The 16,904-nt window shown below is 25.9% G+C and overlaps 1 protein-coding gene across 2 annotated transcripts in view; it reads right to left on the bottom strand.

Moving 5' to 3' along the window:
- LOC111635980 (glutamate receptor 1-like) overlaps positions 1-16,388 on the bottom strand; it is a 71,656-nt gene extending 55,268 nt beyond the window's left edge. The window contains exons 1-2 of one of the 2 annotated variants that reach the window (XM_023381131.1): positions 16,180-16,388; positions 14,297-14,449 (exon numbers count right to left, since the gene is read on the bottom strand). In XM_023381131.1, coding sequence (XP_023236899.1) covers positions 14,297-14,449; positions 16,180-16,267 — 241 coding nt within the window. In that variant the 5' untranslated portion in view covers positions 16,268-16,388. Of the gene's footprint in view, positions 1-12,811; positions 13,166-14,296; positions 14,450-16,179 lie in introns of those variants that run through there. The other variant, XM_023381132.1, reaches the window with a different exon arrangement.
- Between the last annotated feature and the right edge of the window lie 516 nt (positions 16,389-16,904).

The raw sequence follows: 16,904 nt of genomic DNA, 5'->3' as shown, positions 1-16,904 counted from the left end.
TTATACTTTTTTTTTATCAAAAAGGTTTAAACAATTTATTAATGAAATTTTTTTCAGATGCAAATTATAGGCAGTGTAATTACTTGTTAGTTTAGAATATTAAATCAAAATATAATTAGCAAGTCTACCTTACAGGCACAATAATATAAAAGATTGGTTCACATGATTCAGTTCAAGAATAGCCGGTTATAAAATTACAATTTAAATTGTTCAGAATGTACAATTCTTACAGATAATTTTAGTAATTTTTGGATTATATATTTGCAGTTGTTCCGCCTATTGATATAGTTCAATTTATTAATTTTTCAATAAATTTATGTTTTACTTAGTAAACTGACATAAAATATAAGGAAAAAAGGCACTAAATGTAAAAAGAACAGTGTTGGATCATCACATAATTTAATACTTATGGAATGAATTTTCAAATAATTAATGACATATATGACTTTGTTGCATGTCATACAATTTCAATGTTGCATATGTAAAACAATAAAATTGTACAATATCATTTAGTGTGAATCACACTCAATTCAAAATTATGGTCTTTAATTTGAATTAAATATATTTTATTTATTATAAATTTGCAGATAATGAACTTCAAATGAAAAATTGTTGCTGTCATGAATTGTATGACAACAAAAATTAATTATTAAACTTCTGCCTCTGATGATGGGCTTGTCTGCTCAAAAGTACTTAGGTTAAAAGTTTGTATGTAATTAGTATACTTTGGGAGAGCAGTAAAGTTCTGATTTGTTAATTTATGAAGGAGTGATTTGTCATTAAAATTCTGTTTCAATTTAACCTTTAAAAGTAATTTAGAAACAAACATTTTTATTTTACAAAATTTATACATTTTCTAATAATTTTGGGTTTTTGAATTAAGACTTAAAATTAATTTAATACATCAGATTTTATTGATGAAATTTAAAATTAACATAAATATATATTATAGTTTACATATTATAAATTTTAAATTATTACTAATAAATGTTTATTCTTAGTGATGTTAGTTTTAACAACATAAACTAATTTTTCATAAAAATTAGTTCAAAAAACATCAACTTCTTGACTAATCAAGCTTCTTTTTTGAGAAAAAAGAGAAATATAGAAACTTAATAACAAATAAATAAACTTAAAAAATACTATCATGTTTTGATCTGACATACTTTCATCTGGTCAAAATAATTTTGTTTTTAGATACCTTTATAAACTGGTATTCTTAAAAGAATTTACATGCTAGTTCTAAATCTTTTGAAACCAGATAATTTAATATATTAAAAATTGTTTTTATTTAATTTACTTTTAACAAATTTCAGCTAATAAAAATATCCACTCAGAATAACTTTTAAACACAATATAAACCTGTTATATATTTAAATTTCAATATGACAATACTTGCTTTTTCATAAAAAATAGTAAAATTTTCTCTAACATAGAGTCAAATCATTGAAATAAAATTTTATTTCTATATTTTTCAAACAAAATTATTTGAACATTTTCATCAATTTGCTTGTCAGTTCTTACTTTAGAAATGTATTAATTTGTATCTGTTAAATACAATTTCATTCTAACTTTTTATTGTTTACTTTATATTTTAAGTATATATTTATTGGTGTCCAGAAAACTGAAAAATTCAGACCACTTCTGGTCCCAAGCTTGTTGGATAATTAGTCCAGTTTACTGCATTATTAATTCAAAATATAAAATATACATTTTTGCTGTATTATTGCATTTATAAAAAATAATTATTTACTAAAATTATTTTGCTATAATTGATATATAAAGCAATATTATATGTATATTTATTAAAAAGGTGTATTTTTATCAAATCATTTGCATTCAAAAAAGTTATAACATATAGAAGTGTGAAAAATTTCAGCTGGTTTATTTTATGCCATGTTCTAATAAGCCACAAAACATTATGTGCAATGACTAATTTCGTTACTGAAATATACATCTGTTTCAATATCATCAGAAACCAGATTGGCATTTCAAGAAGTATTCAGTAAAACTAGACAGATTCTAAAACAAATATTTATTACAGGATGTGCTAGCACTTTAGGAAATGGCTAAATACTTCTTGAATGGAAATTTCAGCATATGGCTATGACTTATATACATAGTACTATTTTCTCTATATCACCCGTAGTGGTTAAGACAAAAGCTACATATTCATCGATAATATGTCTTGTCAATATTTGTTGGAAAGAAAAGCTATTTAGATACTTAAATTCTAAAGCATAATCAAAAAGTATCCATTTAGGGGATGTACACTCCAAGGTGTTGTACGAAGTTATACAAAATCACTGCCAATATTAAGGCAATTGACCCATTGTTGAATGAGATTGACAATGTCCTTTTGATGAAAGTCTGGTGGCTGCTGCATAAAAATGTCTGATACAGTCATCTTCACATCATTGTCTGACTTCGGAGTATCCAGTAGCTGCACTTTGCTGTACCCCAAGTTTGTTTTTATGCTCTGAACACTATCATAGCTAATGTTAAGTTCATATGAAAGTTGACAAATGGATATGTGGCAATCTGCCATAATTTCATCATACACAGCCTGCCTGTTGTCAGATGTATTGGATATGAATGGTCTCCCTGACTGACTCACATATTGCATTGTTCACGATCATCACAAAACTTTGAACACCATTCCATAATGATAGTTTGGACACAATGAATCACCATACACTTTTATATTTCTGTAATGAATGTCAACTGATTCTTTTTCTTTGCAGCCATACACATAATAATTGCAAGCTGATCCTGTTTGGACGCATTTGGTAACAATACATACTGCCATCATTTTGGAGTCAATGAATAATTGATTAAGCATATGTGTCTCTATTCTTGTCTTTATTTACCTTCACTCTGAACTTGCTCATTATCATACACACTGCCACAGTGTCCCAAAATGGAAACTTTTTGATCACACCATATATAGATATCCCTTGTACAACATGGTTTCGTTCTAACATGGTTGGAAAATTGGGGATATCCCCTTACCAAAAAACTTCCGGTTTCATTCCGAGTTTATCAAAAGTACTTTTTAGTAGATATAAAACATCTCAATTATGCATGTTATAATGTAATCACAAATAAATATGTATTATGTCAAAGTTCTAATTTAATTTTGTTTTATGAAATGTTTTAGTTTCATTTTATGTATAAATTCTATTAGAATGAAGAAACAGATTGTTATTCTATAATCATTAAATAAGAAACATATAATGAAAGTATCTATATAATTAATTGAAATTAAACTTTTAAATTTAAATTTTAAAGCTCTTTTGATAAAGCAAGAATGCAGTTTCTGTTCAGTCTGAGAAAACATTATGGGAATGAAACAGTTTTCATTTTAATTCATTCTACTTCAACAATCAATAAATAGCCTTCCATTGAGAATAATTCAAAAGAAATTTTCATTTTTTATTGATAAAATTAAATATAATTTCTTTGATATATAACAAATTAATAGGATAGTTATTTATCATTATACTCTAGTGAATGTTTGGCATGAATTTGTCTTAACTTATTCAGAACATTAAAGATGTACTGAAATGGGGATTAATTATAATTATTTTCAGCAGTTTTATTTTTTTCTAATTTATTTTATATATAATTGAATATCATGCTAATTTAACAGTTGTATTACTAACTCATGTCTTTTTTAATAATTTAATTGCTAAATTACATCAAGTTAAAAAGACATTAATAATTTTCTACATAAAATATTTCTACGCTGTTTTATACCAAGACATCTTTTCTAGGTATCATATAACAATATTTTTAGATTATTTACTGAAGATTAATTTAAAAATTAAACATCATATATAATGGAAAAATATAAGAATGATTTTATCCCTTATAAAATTAAAATGCTGGGAACTATTCACTTTACAAATAACCAGCAAAATGACAAGGGATTCTAAAATATTAACACTGGAGAAAAAATCAATTATGTTTTTCTCAAGGCAAGTCATTCAATAAATGAATCTTTTCTTACAAACATTAAAATTTACAATATGATAGCATCAGAATTCAAATTTATTCTATTGTGCATAAGAAACATAATACACACATGATAATTAGATACAAAAAGATCAAAAAGACCTTGGTTTTCTAAATAATCTTGATTAAATTTAAAAGAAACTAAAAATAAATCATTCATTTTCATGTATTATGTTTTTATAAACAAACATCTATAAAGTGGTAGAACTGAAATTAAAATAATAATTTCAAATATTTTAATTAAATTATAAACTTTTCTTTAAATTTACAGTAAAAAAATTACTAAATTTTTAATAGAATCATTCATATATAAAAGCTGATAATAGTTTGCGATTGAATATAATAATCAAAATAATCCTGAACCTTGAATATTCTGATTTCAAATAATAACATTCAATTGAAGACATATTTATCATATAATTATGTTATTGTGGTTACTTAAAAATAACTTATTTGTATAATTTTAGTAATGGAAAATAATTTTTGATGCTCAAAAAAAAAAAAAANGTTCAGAGTGAGGAACCGATTCGATTGGCCACGTTATGGTATTTTTGATGATTAGAGGTTCAAGTCAATCTGAGTGTTTAATAGTGTATCAATAGATACGGCGAATTGTTTGCGACTGTAGAGTGCCAATTGAGATAATGAGAGTTGCTATTTTTTGAAGATAAGTTTTTTAAAGTGACGTAGCTCTTTTAGAAAGAGGACATGGAATTATTATTTAATCTTTTAATAAAGTTAAGGATTTGTTTTAGCAGAAGTGGGTATAATCCTACTTAGTTCGATCCTCATACAATAAACTGCCACCAATTGGTCAAGTTTGAATATTTTTATTTGGCGAATAAAGATGCATTGGATTTGTTCAATTTCTTATTTAAGGATCATACACCAACATTAAACGTGTCAAAATTATTCAAGATTATAAATTATTTATCTAACAAAATGAAATTAATTACTTTACATCGATATATTCCAAAATTTGATGCATAGTGTCATCAATCTGGTATATGTCAATACGTAGAAACCATGTTGTGCTTTACAATTAACTAATTTATTTTTGTATAATTTATATAATAATAATATTTTATTATAATATTTAAAATCTTTTAAATTTAAATTAATTATTACATTTTAATTATTAATATATAGAATTCAGAAAGTATTCAGACAATCGCACTTACTTGAAAGTAGACTAGTAAATGAGGAATACAGTAGATTTATATATGAAAGAGTGAAACTGTAATACAGAGACAGAGAGAGAAATGTATTTCTTTGACAAGAATTGAGAAGTTTTAGTCGAAAGACGAAATTTTATCTTTAGAAATAAAAAAAAATTATTATTCAAATTGAAAAGTTGTTTCTACATTTGTAAATGGTTAGAGTTTACAGTAAATCTGTCTTGATGCTAACGGACATAAAAATGTTTCATTCCCAAAAATACGGATAATCTTTAAAAAATCGACATAAATATAATTTTAAAAATATATTTTTCGTCATTTATACATTTACAAATATCATATTAAAGCTAAATTTCCTTTAAAAATATAAATATTTTCAGTTCTAAACATTAAAATTGCAAATATTAAATAGCTCATGCAATAACTTAACATGCAATATAAAGTCAGTAAATATATTCTATAAATTTTATAATTAATTCTTGTTTTATTTTAAATTTAAAATGGTTAAAAATTTTATAAATTTGCTTAAGATGAATTAATTAAGAACCGTTCTTTAGAATTCTAAGACTCAATTCTTCTAGTACGTTCAAATGACATTATTTGCATTTTATTCTAAGAGTTTCCTACGATTCTTATGCATATTCTATCTGTTTCTTTGATCTTTAAATCAGGATATCATTTATTATTCAATTCTTGCATATATCATCACATTAATCTCCATCTTGTTTCCTTTTTTTTCCAAGGGACATAAATCTCTACTGACGTGATTTTCTTATTCATTGAAAGATTTTGCTTCTTATAAGAACTATATCCTGTTTCTATATCATTCATAAAAACAAAACAAAAGCAATAATTATTATTAAATTTAATCGTAAATTAGAGAATTTAAGACAAACAATAGCTATAAATAGATGCATCTATATAAATATTGTTGTACAGGTTTAGGTATAAAAAATTCATAAATAAATATTTGATGTTTATTTTAAAAATAAGTAAATAAATAAATAAAAATTTTAATATTTTCTTTTCATGCAAAACAGGATCATAAAAGAAAATTTTGCATATTTATTATGCATAAAAAGTGAAATTCTTCTCATAATCACGAGTTAATCCTTAAATAATCTACAATAAAGCAAATGCCAAGTATCACATGACTTTTAAAAGAGCCAAGAGCCATTATATTTTGCATAAGTATGAGATCCGGACTTTCATCTACCTAAGATGTTTCTCCAGATTAAGAAAGGACGAACAGACAGACGGACGACAATGGGAATTTATAAGTCTACAATTTTTATAATTATACAAATAAAAATCATAGATATAATTATTTTTATGGTATAATTTTTTTAAAAAAATAATTACAGAAATTTAAATTAATTTTTATAATTTATCCAATAAAATAATTCAGATGAATTTAATTATTATATTATTGTTTAGGTCAGCAGCGCAAGTAATAAATTTCTCAAAAGTGAAAGATTTTGTATGAGAAAAATAATTTAAAAACGAATGTAAAATATTCTTTTGATGAAAATAAAAATATATATAAAAGAGAAATTTTATTATGTTAAGATTTACATATTTTAAATAGGAAGAAGAGTCGTAAAAATCTGCAACAAAATCAATGAACTACAAAGTATCATTCAGTAGAGATTCTTCATTGAAACTCAATCTACTTGCCCTTAATTAATACAACTTTTTTTTTTAATTTTTTCACTTTTAGGAACAAGGTCTTTTAAATTTCGATTAGCTCGACAACTCTACATTGATTTAATTACATCTCAAATCATTAATCACACTCAATTCACCCCATTCCCCATGAGTTCTGAATTCAATACGTACAAGAAATGCTCCCTATTTACTTAAAAGTAACCTATTCTTTAATCAGTTATTTTTATTTTCTGTACGATAAAACGTGTTTATTATTATATAATTAAAGGAAAAGTATTAATTACAAGTTATTTTTACATAATTAAAAGACCTTATTTAAGCTTTCAAAGTACAATAAAAGTCTATTCAAAGTGTAATTTTTTAAAAGAAGTGATGATTAATATTCGTTGAAAAAATTTATTTATATAATTAATTTATTTATACATTATTAAAATATTTAAATTACAAAAACTTATTCTATTTAAAACTGTAATTAAAATTATTACAATAATTTAATTTTAAAACTTCTGTTTTTAAAAAATTATTAATGACATTCCGGTAAGAATTTTCTGCTTAAGTAAAATTATTATACAAAAAATCGTTGAAATCGCTATAAAAATTACAATATTATGTACAGAAATTTATTTTAAGATAATTTTATTTCAATAAAATTAACATAACAAGTTTTTGTGGAGGAGAAAACATTGTAAATCTTCTATAAACTCCTTCTGTATAAACAATATTATTACAGGTAATTCGCTAAAATCATTTTTTTTAAATCTATCGACGAGCTGCGTAACATTTCCGGCTAAAAATTTAAAATTATGCGTGGCGCTGTTATGAGATTTTATTTTTAAAACTGTTTATATTATTGTTTATTATAAAATGGCAAAAGCTTAATTTTTAAAATAGAGGTGAGTTTCATTAAAATTGTAAATGATAATAACGAGTCAAATCTTCATTAAGTCCGACCTCACTCGAGATATGGCACATGAATCCCCTATATCTTCCGACCCTCTCGAACTTTAACCACCAAAATTTAATAGCATTAATGCCATTTATACACAAACCGACTTGCCAAATTTCAGAAATTTTCGACGAAAAGGACAGGAGTTATTAAGCTTCAAATTGGGTGAACAAGATCATACATCAATGACCATCCACTTACACATGCACACATACACACTAACATCCATACATACAGAAAAAACCCGAATCTTTTAAAACATTTATTCCTACTTAATAGTAAATTTATTATTTTCTTTAAATATAGTTATGCAAAAGAAATCAATAATAATGTAATATTTACTTGATAAGATTTATGACTGGCTAAACACAATCTTAATATTATTCAACGTTATAAACATGAAGGCCCACTGCATATATTTCTCCAGCGAGTAGGAAATTTTGTAATTACTGTAGATTTGATAAAAGCAAATCCATCATAAATAAATATGAAAATAGAATTTTTTTTATTTTAGAATTTAAAATAGAATTAAATAGAATTTTATTTAAAATTATATTTCGGTAACACGATAAAATCACACCGAAAAATACTATCCAATTAAAATCTTGCTTTAAAAATTAGAGACGGTATTTACAATGCACATACTCGAGTGTTATCATTTTACGATTAATAACGCTAATTAAATGTATTATAAGTAATATTAAATAGTGCAAAAAAAATAAAATCTATTGTATGAATACATGTAATAAAGTCGGTTCGATTTTTAGAAAAGAATAAATTGATAATTTAAGATAAAATCTAGTCAAAAATCAATAGAAATTTCATCCTGCGATAAGGATTAATAGATATAATTACGCCTAATTATATTAATTACAGTTAAATACAAAAAACATGTGATAAAAATAAATAATCTATGTATAAGAAAAGTTGGATAAAGTTTTATTCAAAATTATTANTCTTCATTAAGTCCGACCTCACTCGAGATATGGCACATGAATCCCCTATATCTTCCGACCCTCTCGAACTTTAACCACCAAAATTTAATAGCATTAATGCCATTTATACACAAACCGACTTGCCAAATTTCAGAAATTTTCGACGAAAAGGACAGGAGTTATTAAGCTTCAAATTGGGTGAACAAGATCATACATCAATGACCATCCACTTACACATGCACACATACACACTAACATCCATACATACAGAAAAAACCCGAATCTTTTAAAACATTTATTCCTACTTAATAGTAAATTTATTATTTTCTTTAAATATAGTTATGCAAAAGAAATCAATAATAATGTAATATTTACTTGATAAGATTTATGACTGGCTAAACACAATCTTAATATTATTCAACGTTATAAACATGAAGGCCCACTGCATATATTTCTCCAGCGAGTAGGAAATTTTGTAATTACTGTAGATTTGATAAAAGCAAATCCCTCGAAAATTCAAAAGCATTTATCAAATTGAAGATAAGTGAAATTGGAAATCTTTTACAAACCAAATAATTCTTAATAAAAATATTCCAAGATCTTAACTCGCGCTACATATTTATATGAAAATAATCAAAATAATTGTTAAAATATTATTATTTCGGTAATATTTTCCCCCTTTGCATTTTGGAAGTAATTTCTAACATTCGAAGTTTCTGTTTGCTACAAAAATATTAAATTACATAATTTTAAATTTTCTTTTTTGAAATAATTAAATAATGAGATAAAAATTTGTAAGGAAAACGTGCTAAATATAATTTATAAATTACAGAAGAAACGTTGACTTAATTTAATTTTACAGTTTGAATATACAATAATCCTATAGATATATGTTTCAACCCGAGGAAAATGTATTAAATTTATCGAATTCTACTTGTAAAATTTGATTTCAAAATGCCTATTTTAAAATAAAATGATATTTTCAAATAAATTTATTTTCACGAAAATATTTAAAATGAATTTTTATTGCAAATTGTTTTTATCGAAAGAATTGAATAAATGATGCGAAAAAATTCGAAAGAATTCTACATTTGTACTTCTTGCAAATTACTAAGTTTCTTATAGAGCAATGATTTCCTAAGTATGCGCTACCTTTCCCTTGAAGCTGGAAGAAGACTCAAGGGGACTGGAAAGCAAGGGGGCAGTAGGGGTGTTGGAAGACAAAACAAACAAAAATTTTAAAAAATGTAAGAAATATATGCACTTAAAAGAAGGGTGGTAGCTCAAAAAGTTTGGGAAATAGTGGTGTAGAGTAAGTAGAAATTGTACAACTTTAATTTTAATAAAATTTGTATAAATTAAAACATTTTTATCGAAAAATAGCAAAAGAAACAATCAAATTATCTAAAAATATCTTAGTAAAGTATGTAAAATTTAAATTATATTATTTTCCTTGACGTCTTTTTTATTTTTAATCATTAAAATGTAAAAACTTTTAATGAAATTTAAATATATTGATAAAGAATTACATATAAACACTATCTATCGATTTGAACATACTGTACATCATCCAAACAAGAAATTCGGACGTTAAACATCGTATCTAAGTACAAATGTTAATAGAATATCTTGGAAAATGAAGCTGCTTATGTAAAGAGGGGGTATTTATTTTACTACTATGTCATTTTACAACTCTACTAAATTGGTTCCTTAATAACTATTTTAAATTTTGTCGTAGGAATGTGTGGAAGAATTAGCATTCCGGCATTATAATTAAAGCCTGAGTGGATAGAACATATAAAATTACTCAAGTTACTCTTCCTTATAAATATATGTATTATCCCAGCTATAAAGTTAATTCTATTCGAATCGATGTTTATTTAAAAAGTCCGTAATTAATTACTGTCTAAGTAGTTCTCTTCAAAATGATTTATTACTCTTAAATAAGTCGTAATAACCTCGTTTCGTATAGAAAGTGTCACAGTGAGATTTCAACATAATAGTTCGTGTCATATAATCTATTATATCCTAATAATATCTTCAATATCGAGCAATATTACAACTTTTAGCCATATAAAGAAAACAAAACTGAAGCAATTTCTTATTTTTTTATTTTTTTTTTATTTTTGTTCATCTTTGAGGAGCTTCTCACTCCTCTGTTTCTGGCATTATTTGATGGATGATGCACGAAAGGCAGTGTCTTCTACCATTCCCTTCCCTCGCGTCACTACCATCTGTATGCTTTTTTCTACGCATTTTATGTGAGAAGTAACAGGCTAAATCATTTTAATAATTCGAAAAGAAATTTGTTTATAAGAAGAGTCATTAAGAAACTTGAATAAATATCCTTACTTTTATTTGTAATGATGTAAAAAGACGATTCCGTACTCCAATATATTTCGATGGGATTCCCATTAATTTACTCTCTCTCTTTCTTTCTTAGCCAAGTTTTTTTGTCACTAGGAACTTTATTTATATACCAGGACAATAAAATTACTCCCTCAATACTGCTGGAATATCGCGAGTTGCGTTAATGTCAACCCATACTGATGGACGACCAATGTATAACAACCTACAGCTCTGTTGTATTGACTAAAGATAAGAAACACGGCAGACAGAATGGTAATAGCCAAGAACATCTAAAAAAACTAATGATATAGGGTATTTATTTATTTATTTATTGCATATTATCATTAAGCAAGTGTTCTTTTAATATAACTCCTTGTTTTCTTTATCAGACGATCTATAAAACAGCGTACTTTATGTTCAGTATTCGTCATAAAGTAAATAACACTTTAGAATATGTTTTATGATTAAATAAATTTGAAAAAAAAAATATATAGCACTTTGGCTTACACCTCGATAGATTTAACTTTAAAATCTGTTTATGAAGAATCGGGTGGAACTCGATGACGTGGAGAAGATTGCTTCCGTGACAAGAGTGTATCACTAAAGAAACCCATCCCATTCTGATAATCGGTTTCGGTTTCGGATAGTATTTATGACATTCCCTTACTCGTAGATCCATCTGGATGCTTAGACATGATTGGAAAGACTCGATAATAACATTCGTTTACTGAATGTTATTGCTATTCTGTTAATGTCTGCTACAGATCATCTTCCGTATCAAAGCTATATCGGTTAATATTATTACTACTATAACAGGAAGGTGAACGTAACGGACCATGAAAATGATATAAAACATTTTTTTAAAAATTAATATATAAAAATATTTCGGATAGATATTTAAGTATTCAACAAGTAATCCTGTTAATTTTGACTATTTGTAGTGTTACACATGATACTCAATTATTATGATATCGATGTTGATTGATAAATGATAATTAATCAATTAACATCGAAATTTTTAAACGCTTTTATTTAATTTGTTTTGTAACGTACTGAAATTTTATCCCCTTCTAATTAAGATCGGAAGCTGAAACTTTGCAGAGACATAAGTCAGATGACGATGTATTTTAATGATGTATTAGGGTGGACCATTTCCACCATTCTCCCTACCCCGAAATCCTATAAACAACTAAATGTAGAATTTACTCATGATATATATGTGTAAATGTACTGTAATAATGTGTATGGTGGAGCGAGGTCATCCCATCATCTTCCATCCCAATTTCGAAAAAACATGACCAATAAAAGCTTATTTTAAACATATTAAAATTATATAATGAATTTTACAATTCTTACTCAATAATACAGTTTAGAAAGCAAGGATTATAAAATCATTAACAATGTGATCATTTTAATCAATATTATCTTATTATAGCCTAAGACTATTAAACAATGCTTCAGTCTTCTACACGAATAAATAAAGTTAATTTAATACTTCAAAGCATCAAAGCAAAGCAGGATTTAGAAGAGAAATTTTACAAACATTACAGTTACAACAATAGATTTTACGAAAATGTAAAAAAATAAAAAATTGTTATGCAATTCCCGAAAGGAATTTAATGACTTTTTAGTTAATCCAAGATTTTATATTTTTCGAGGAAAACACCAAGAATCTAATATATCTAGCAATTTTATATGTGGTGACCTTTTCTGCTTACCCAGTTGTGAACACAGGAAAGGCCCGAGGCAGCGGTACCACTAAATTTACATCTCTCGATTCAGTCCTAAAGTTGTTTACAGAAGAAGAGGTTCTCCGCAATGCAGTTCGGGTCAGAAACACTTCCCGGAATCATAAAAATTTAATATGATAGTTACTCTTTGCTTGTACAACTATAAAGATACAACACTTTTTGAAGCATTTTTACTTTATCCTCTTTTATTTTATACGCCGAACGCCGTACTAAAAACTAATTTCTTTCCTCCATAATAATATTCCACTATAATTTTTTTTTATTTTTTATTTTTTGCTTACGCAAGTTGACAAAATTTTAAAAACAAGTTAAAATAATCGATACGAGTACGTTTAAATGAATTAATAAGAAGCCATGTTGTAAAATTCTGTTCGTTTTATTAGAATAAATATAATTTTATAGAAGAAATTTGTTTGAATTAAAATTAATCTGCGGAAATCCAACATTCCAAATCTTTTATAAAATTACATATTACTTTAAAATTAAATAATAATTAATTTTTTATATTATGTATAATATATAGTCAGATTTAAAGACTGTACAGTACTGTACATAATAATGTATACACATCCTTCAAAAATCAGTGTAAAATCAAAATAAATTTTACAGCTAATTAAACAAACAGGATTATTTCCATAATTTTCATAGTTGTAATTTACCATTTAATAAATATTATATAAACTAATCGTATACAAATTAATTACTGACTTAACATTCATTAATAAAGAATTGACTTAACACAAAGTAATTTGTAGTCATGTGAGATAATGCTAGAATGTTGTTATTCTATTTTCTTTTAGAATATATTGAACTTCTCTTTTGTATTTGAAGCTGTGAAGACATAGGAGCCCCACAAGGCATTAAATTTTACAAATGATAGTACCGAAACATGCAACAGTGTGCATTCCAAGAAAAGGAGGAATTACTTTTGTTGTAGAGTCATTTCCTCTTTTTTTAGAGATTGTATAACTTCGTATGTTCTCCTGTCATTTTATAAAATTTAATGGTTTTAAATGATTTTAATATTGAAATCAATCTTGATATAAAGTATTATTATACCATATATTTAAAATTCTGTATAAAACGTTATATTTATAAGTAAATAAAATAAATATATATCGACGAAATTCTAATGGTGGCTTAGCTTAACATGAAATTTACGTCTGTGGATCTGGACGTATTTTATTGCTGTTCGAGATTTGTTATATAACATAAGATAACCAGAATGTAGAAAGGAATCTTTTGAAGGAAACTTTACTATCTCTTTTGAATTCTATTGAAAAAGTAGTATAAAATTCGAGTAAATATTTGAAAAAGTTTACTTTTCAAACTATGCAATACCTTAAGGGTATATTATTTATAAAGTACGATTTTCAAGAACGAAAGTAAAACATATTTTTCATGTATCACTTATCGACTAATATTCGATGAAGGATACATTAAATAGCTTACGTGTTCTGGAAATCTTGAAGGGATCGTCCAAATCAAGGACATCAATAACAGCTTTTACTTTAAATCTCGCTTGGCTATCACTGGTATTATGAAGGTAGATGGCATACTCGAAAGCTGTATGTAAGGACTGTGTTCCCGGTGTGAAGATGGCTCCTAGGAGAAACAGGAAAAAGACAAAAAATGTATAAAGACGTCATACAATTGAATATATCAAATTATCCATTAATATATCGTAAAAATGACATAATTTTCATGAATTATTGATTTAAAAAATAAATAAAAACACTTCAATTATAGTTTTGAATAGTTAATATGCATGTATTAAAATTTACAAGAGATATACTGTAATTTTATATTGTTTAAAATATCTGTTTAATGTGTAGGTTTACATTAAAAAATATTATATAGGCTATATATGAGTATATATGTAATATTTATTACAAAATCTTTATTAATTTACACTCTAAAATAGTTTCGTGCAGGAGAAATAAATAAAAATCAAACAAGTGTCGCTGAATATTCACAAAAATCTCAAACTCCTAAACACAAATAACATTCCCAGAAACTTTACATGGCTTAACTAGCATTTACTATCGTAATATATAAATATAATTAAAACTTTATGTTGGATTATCTTCTAGATAATCTCCTTTTACGTAAAGTATATTTTATGAAATCTATATTAATTTTACGAGTACTATAAACTAAATATGAAATTGCTAACTCTTAGTATAACAGAGATTATAAGGAAACGTCTCTCATCTCTTACATAAATATACTTTACATTAGGTAGAAAGTAATTTTCTACATGATAATGAGGAAATGAAGATGTTAAAAGTAAATGACTTAGAAAAATATATTCTCCACGAAAATAAATAATAAATGAAACAGGAAATGAATCGGTTTGCAAACTTCTCTGATAATAAATTGATAGACGAGATTGCTCTTAATATATCTCTATAACAGGAAACCTATTAATATCATTAGATGCGAGGATGCTCGCATAAGTTTATTAACACGTAAATTATTCTCCAGCACAATGATTAACTATTGAATAATAATTATATAATCCATACTTTGAATTAGAGGTAAGTATAAAATGTATAAAATATTCTATAAAAGTTTCCTTTATTTTCCTTCAAGTATATTTAAATATAATGAGAAAACTTTCGCACTAATTACGTAATTAATTAATTCTTATTTCGTTATAAAAATAACTTAATAATTTCTAGAAGAAACTGCATAATTTGCAAGAAAAATAGTTACCTCGATATACGCTCATAAAATATAAAATAAACGACTTCAAGATCTTTCCTAATCGTTCGAAATTAGATTAAAAGTAATCGAATCTCTAAACATTTTTAACATAAAAATTTTTCATTTTTAAAATACTTGTTGCATCTTCTATAATTAACAACGTAAGCTTAAAGCCTATATTTTATTTTTATTTTAAAAATAATATATTTCTATTTTATTACTCTTAATAAAAAAATAATTCTAAAAATAATTTTTTTCTATATTTTTTTTACCATTTTTAAAATTAAAATATATTTTTTGGCGCAAAAAAATATTATAAACACGAATAATTTGCGCTTAAAATATATTTATAAATGAATTAAAATTATTGATAAAAAATTAATTTTCTTATGAATATCTCGACTGATCGCTTATTGTATTTAAAATAAAGTTTCTTTTCGCGTATTTAACAAGTTTGTTGCAGTTGCTAGAAACAAAATATAAATATGGAAAAATAAAGGAAAATGCGAAAAGAAAACGAAAATAATGCGGAATTGGCGTAAATAAGGGAAAAAAATCGCCGAATTAAATTATGTAATTACATAGTTGAAGTGGCGCTATCAGGTGTCTTTACATAGTGTACTTACCTATGGGTAACTTTTCAGGAACGGGTCTTACCAACGCCAGTATGCAAGTGAAGCTGACCAGCTTCCATGTCAGAACAACTTCCTTCATAATGATATTAGAAGATGTGAAATCGGTCGGTCATATGAAAACTCCATGGACTTTGGCCGTACGAGCCTCGAGCGACGACATTGTTTCCGACAGGCTGCAGATTTCTCGCGAGCCTTTCGGATCCAGCCACAGCCTCCGACTGCGCACGCGCCGATAAACGTCGAAAATGTCCGCATGGCGTCGCTCTTTGACCAGTTAGCTACGAATAGTTATCGTCGCTGCTCCACTCGTTCTTAAACTAATTATTCTGTTAAAGTTAGCCACTCGCTCTTTATCTTTCTTTTTTTAAATGTTATTTTAATTATTCTAAATAATAATATTAAAATATATTCGAGTCTGTGTTATATGCTTTATGTTGTTTCATAGATCAGTATCGCGATAGTTTCCGAACGTACAGTACTATCGTTAAATCATAAAGATTCGATGGTTTACACTGACAAATTCCTTTAAAATTTCTTAAATTAGTTAAACTCTTAATAATTTATGTTAAAAAAACGCTTATAAATACGCATAAATTGCAAATTTCTTCCATGAAGAACGAAGATGGCAAATTACAGGTGGATCTTCGTTATATATTTTTAAATAATTAAGAAATGTGTCGAGAGAATAAGAGCTTGTTTCGTAACATTCTACAGTT

Source organism: Centruroides sculpturatus, unplaced genomic scaffold, assembly GCF_000671375.1.
Source record: "Centruroides sculpturatus isolate CEXI.00-Female unplaced genomic scaffold, Cexi_2.0 scaffold1068, whole genome shotgun sequence".
NCBI lineage: Eukaryota > Metazoa > Arthropoda > Arachnida > Scorpiones > Buthidae > Centruroides > Centruroides sculpturatus.
Note: the sequence above shows the minus strand (reverse complement) of the source record. Positions and strands in the feature narration are given on the sequence as shown.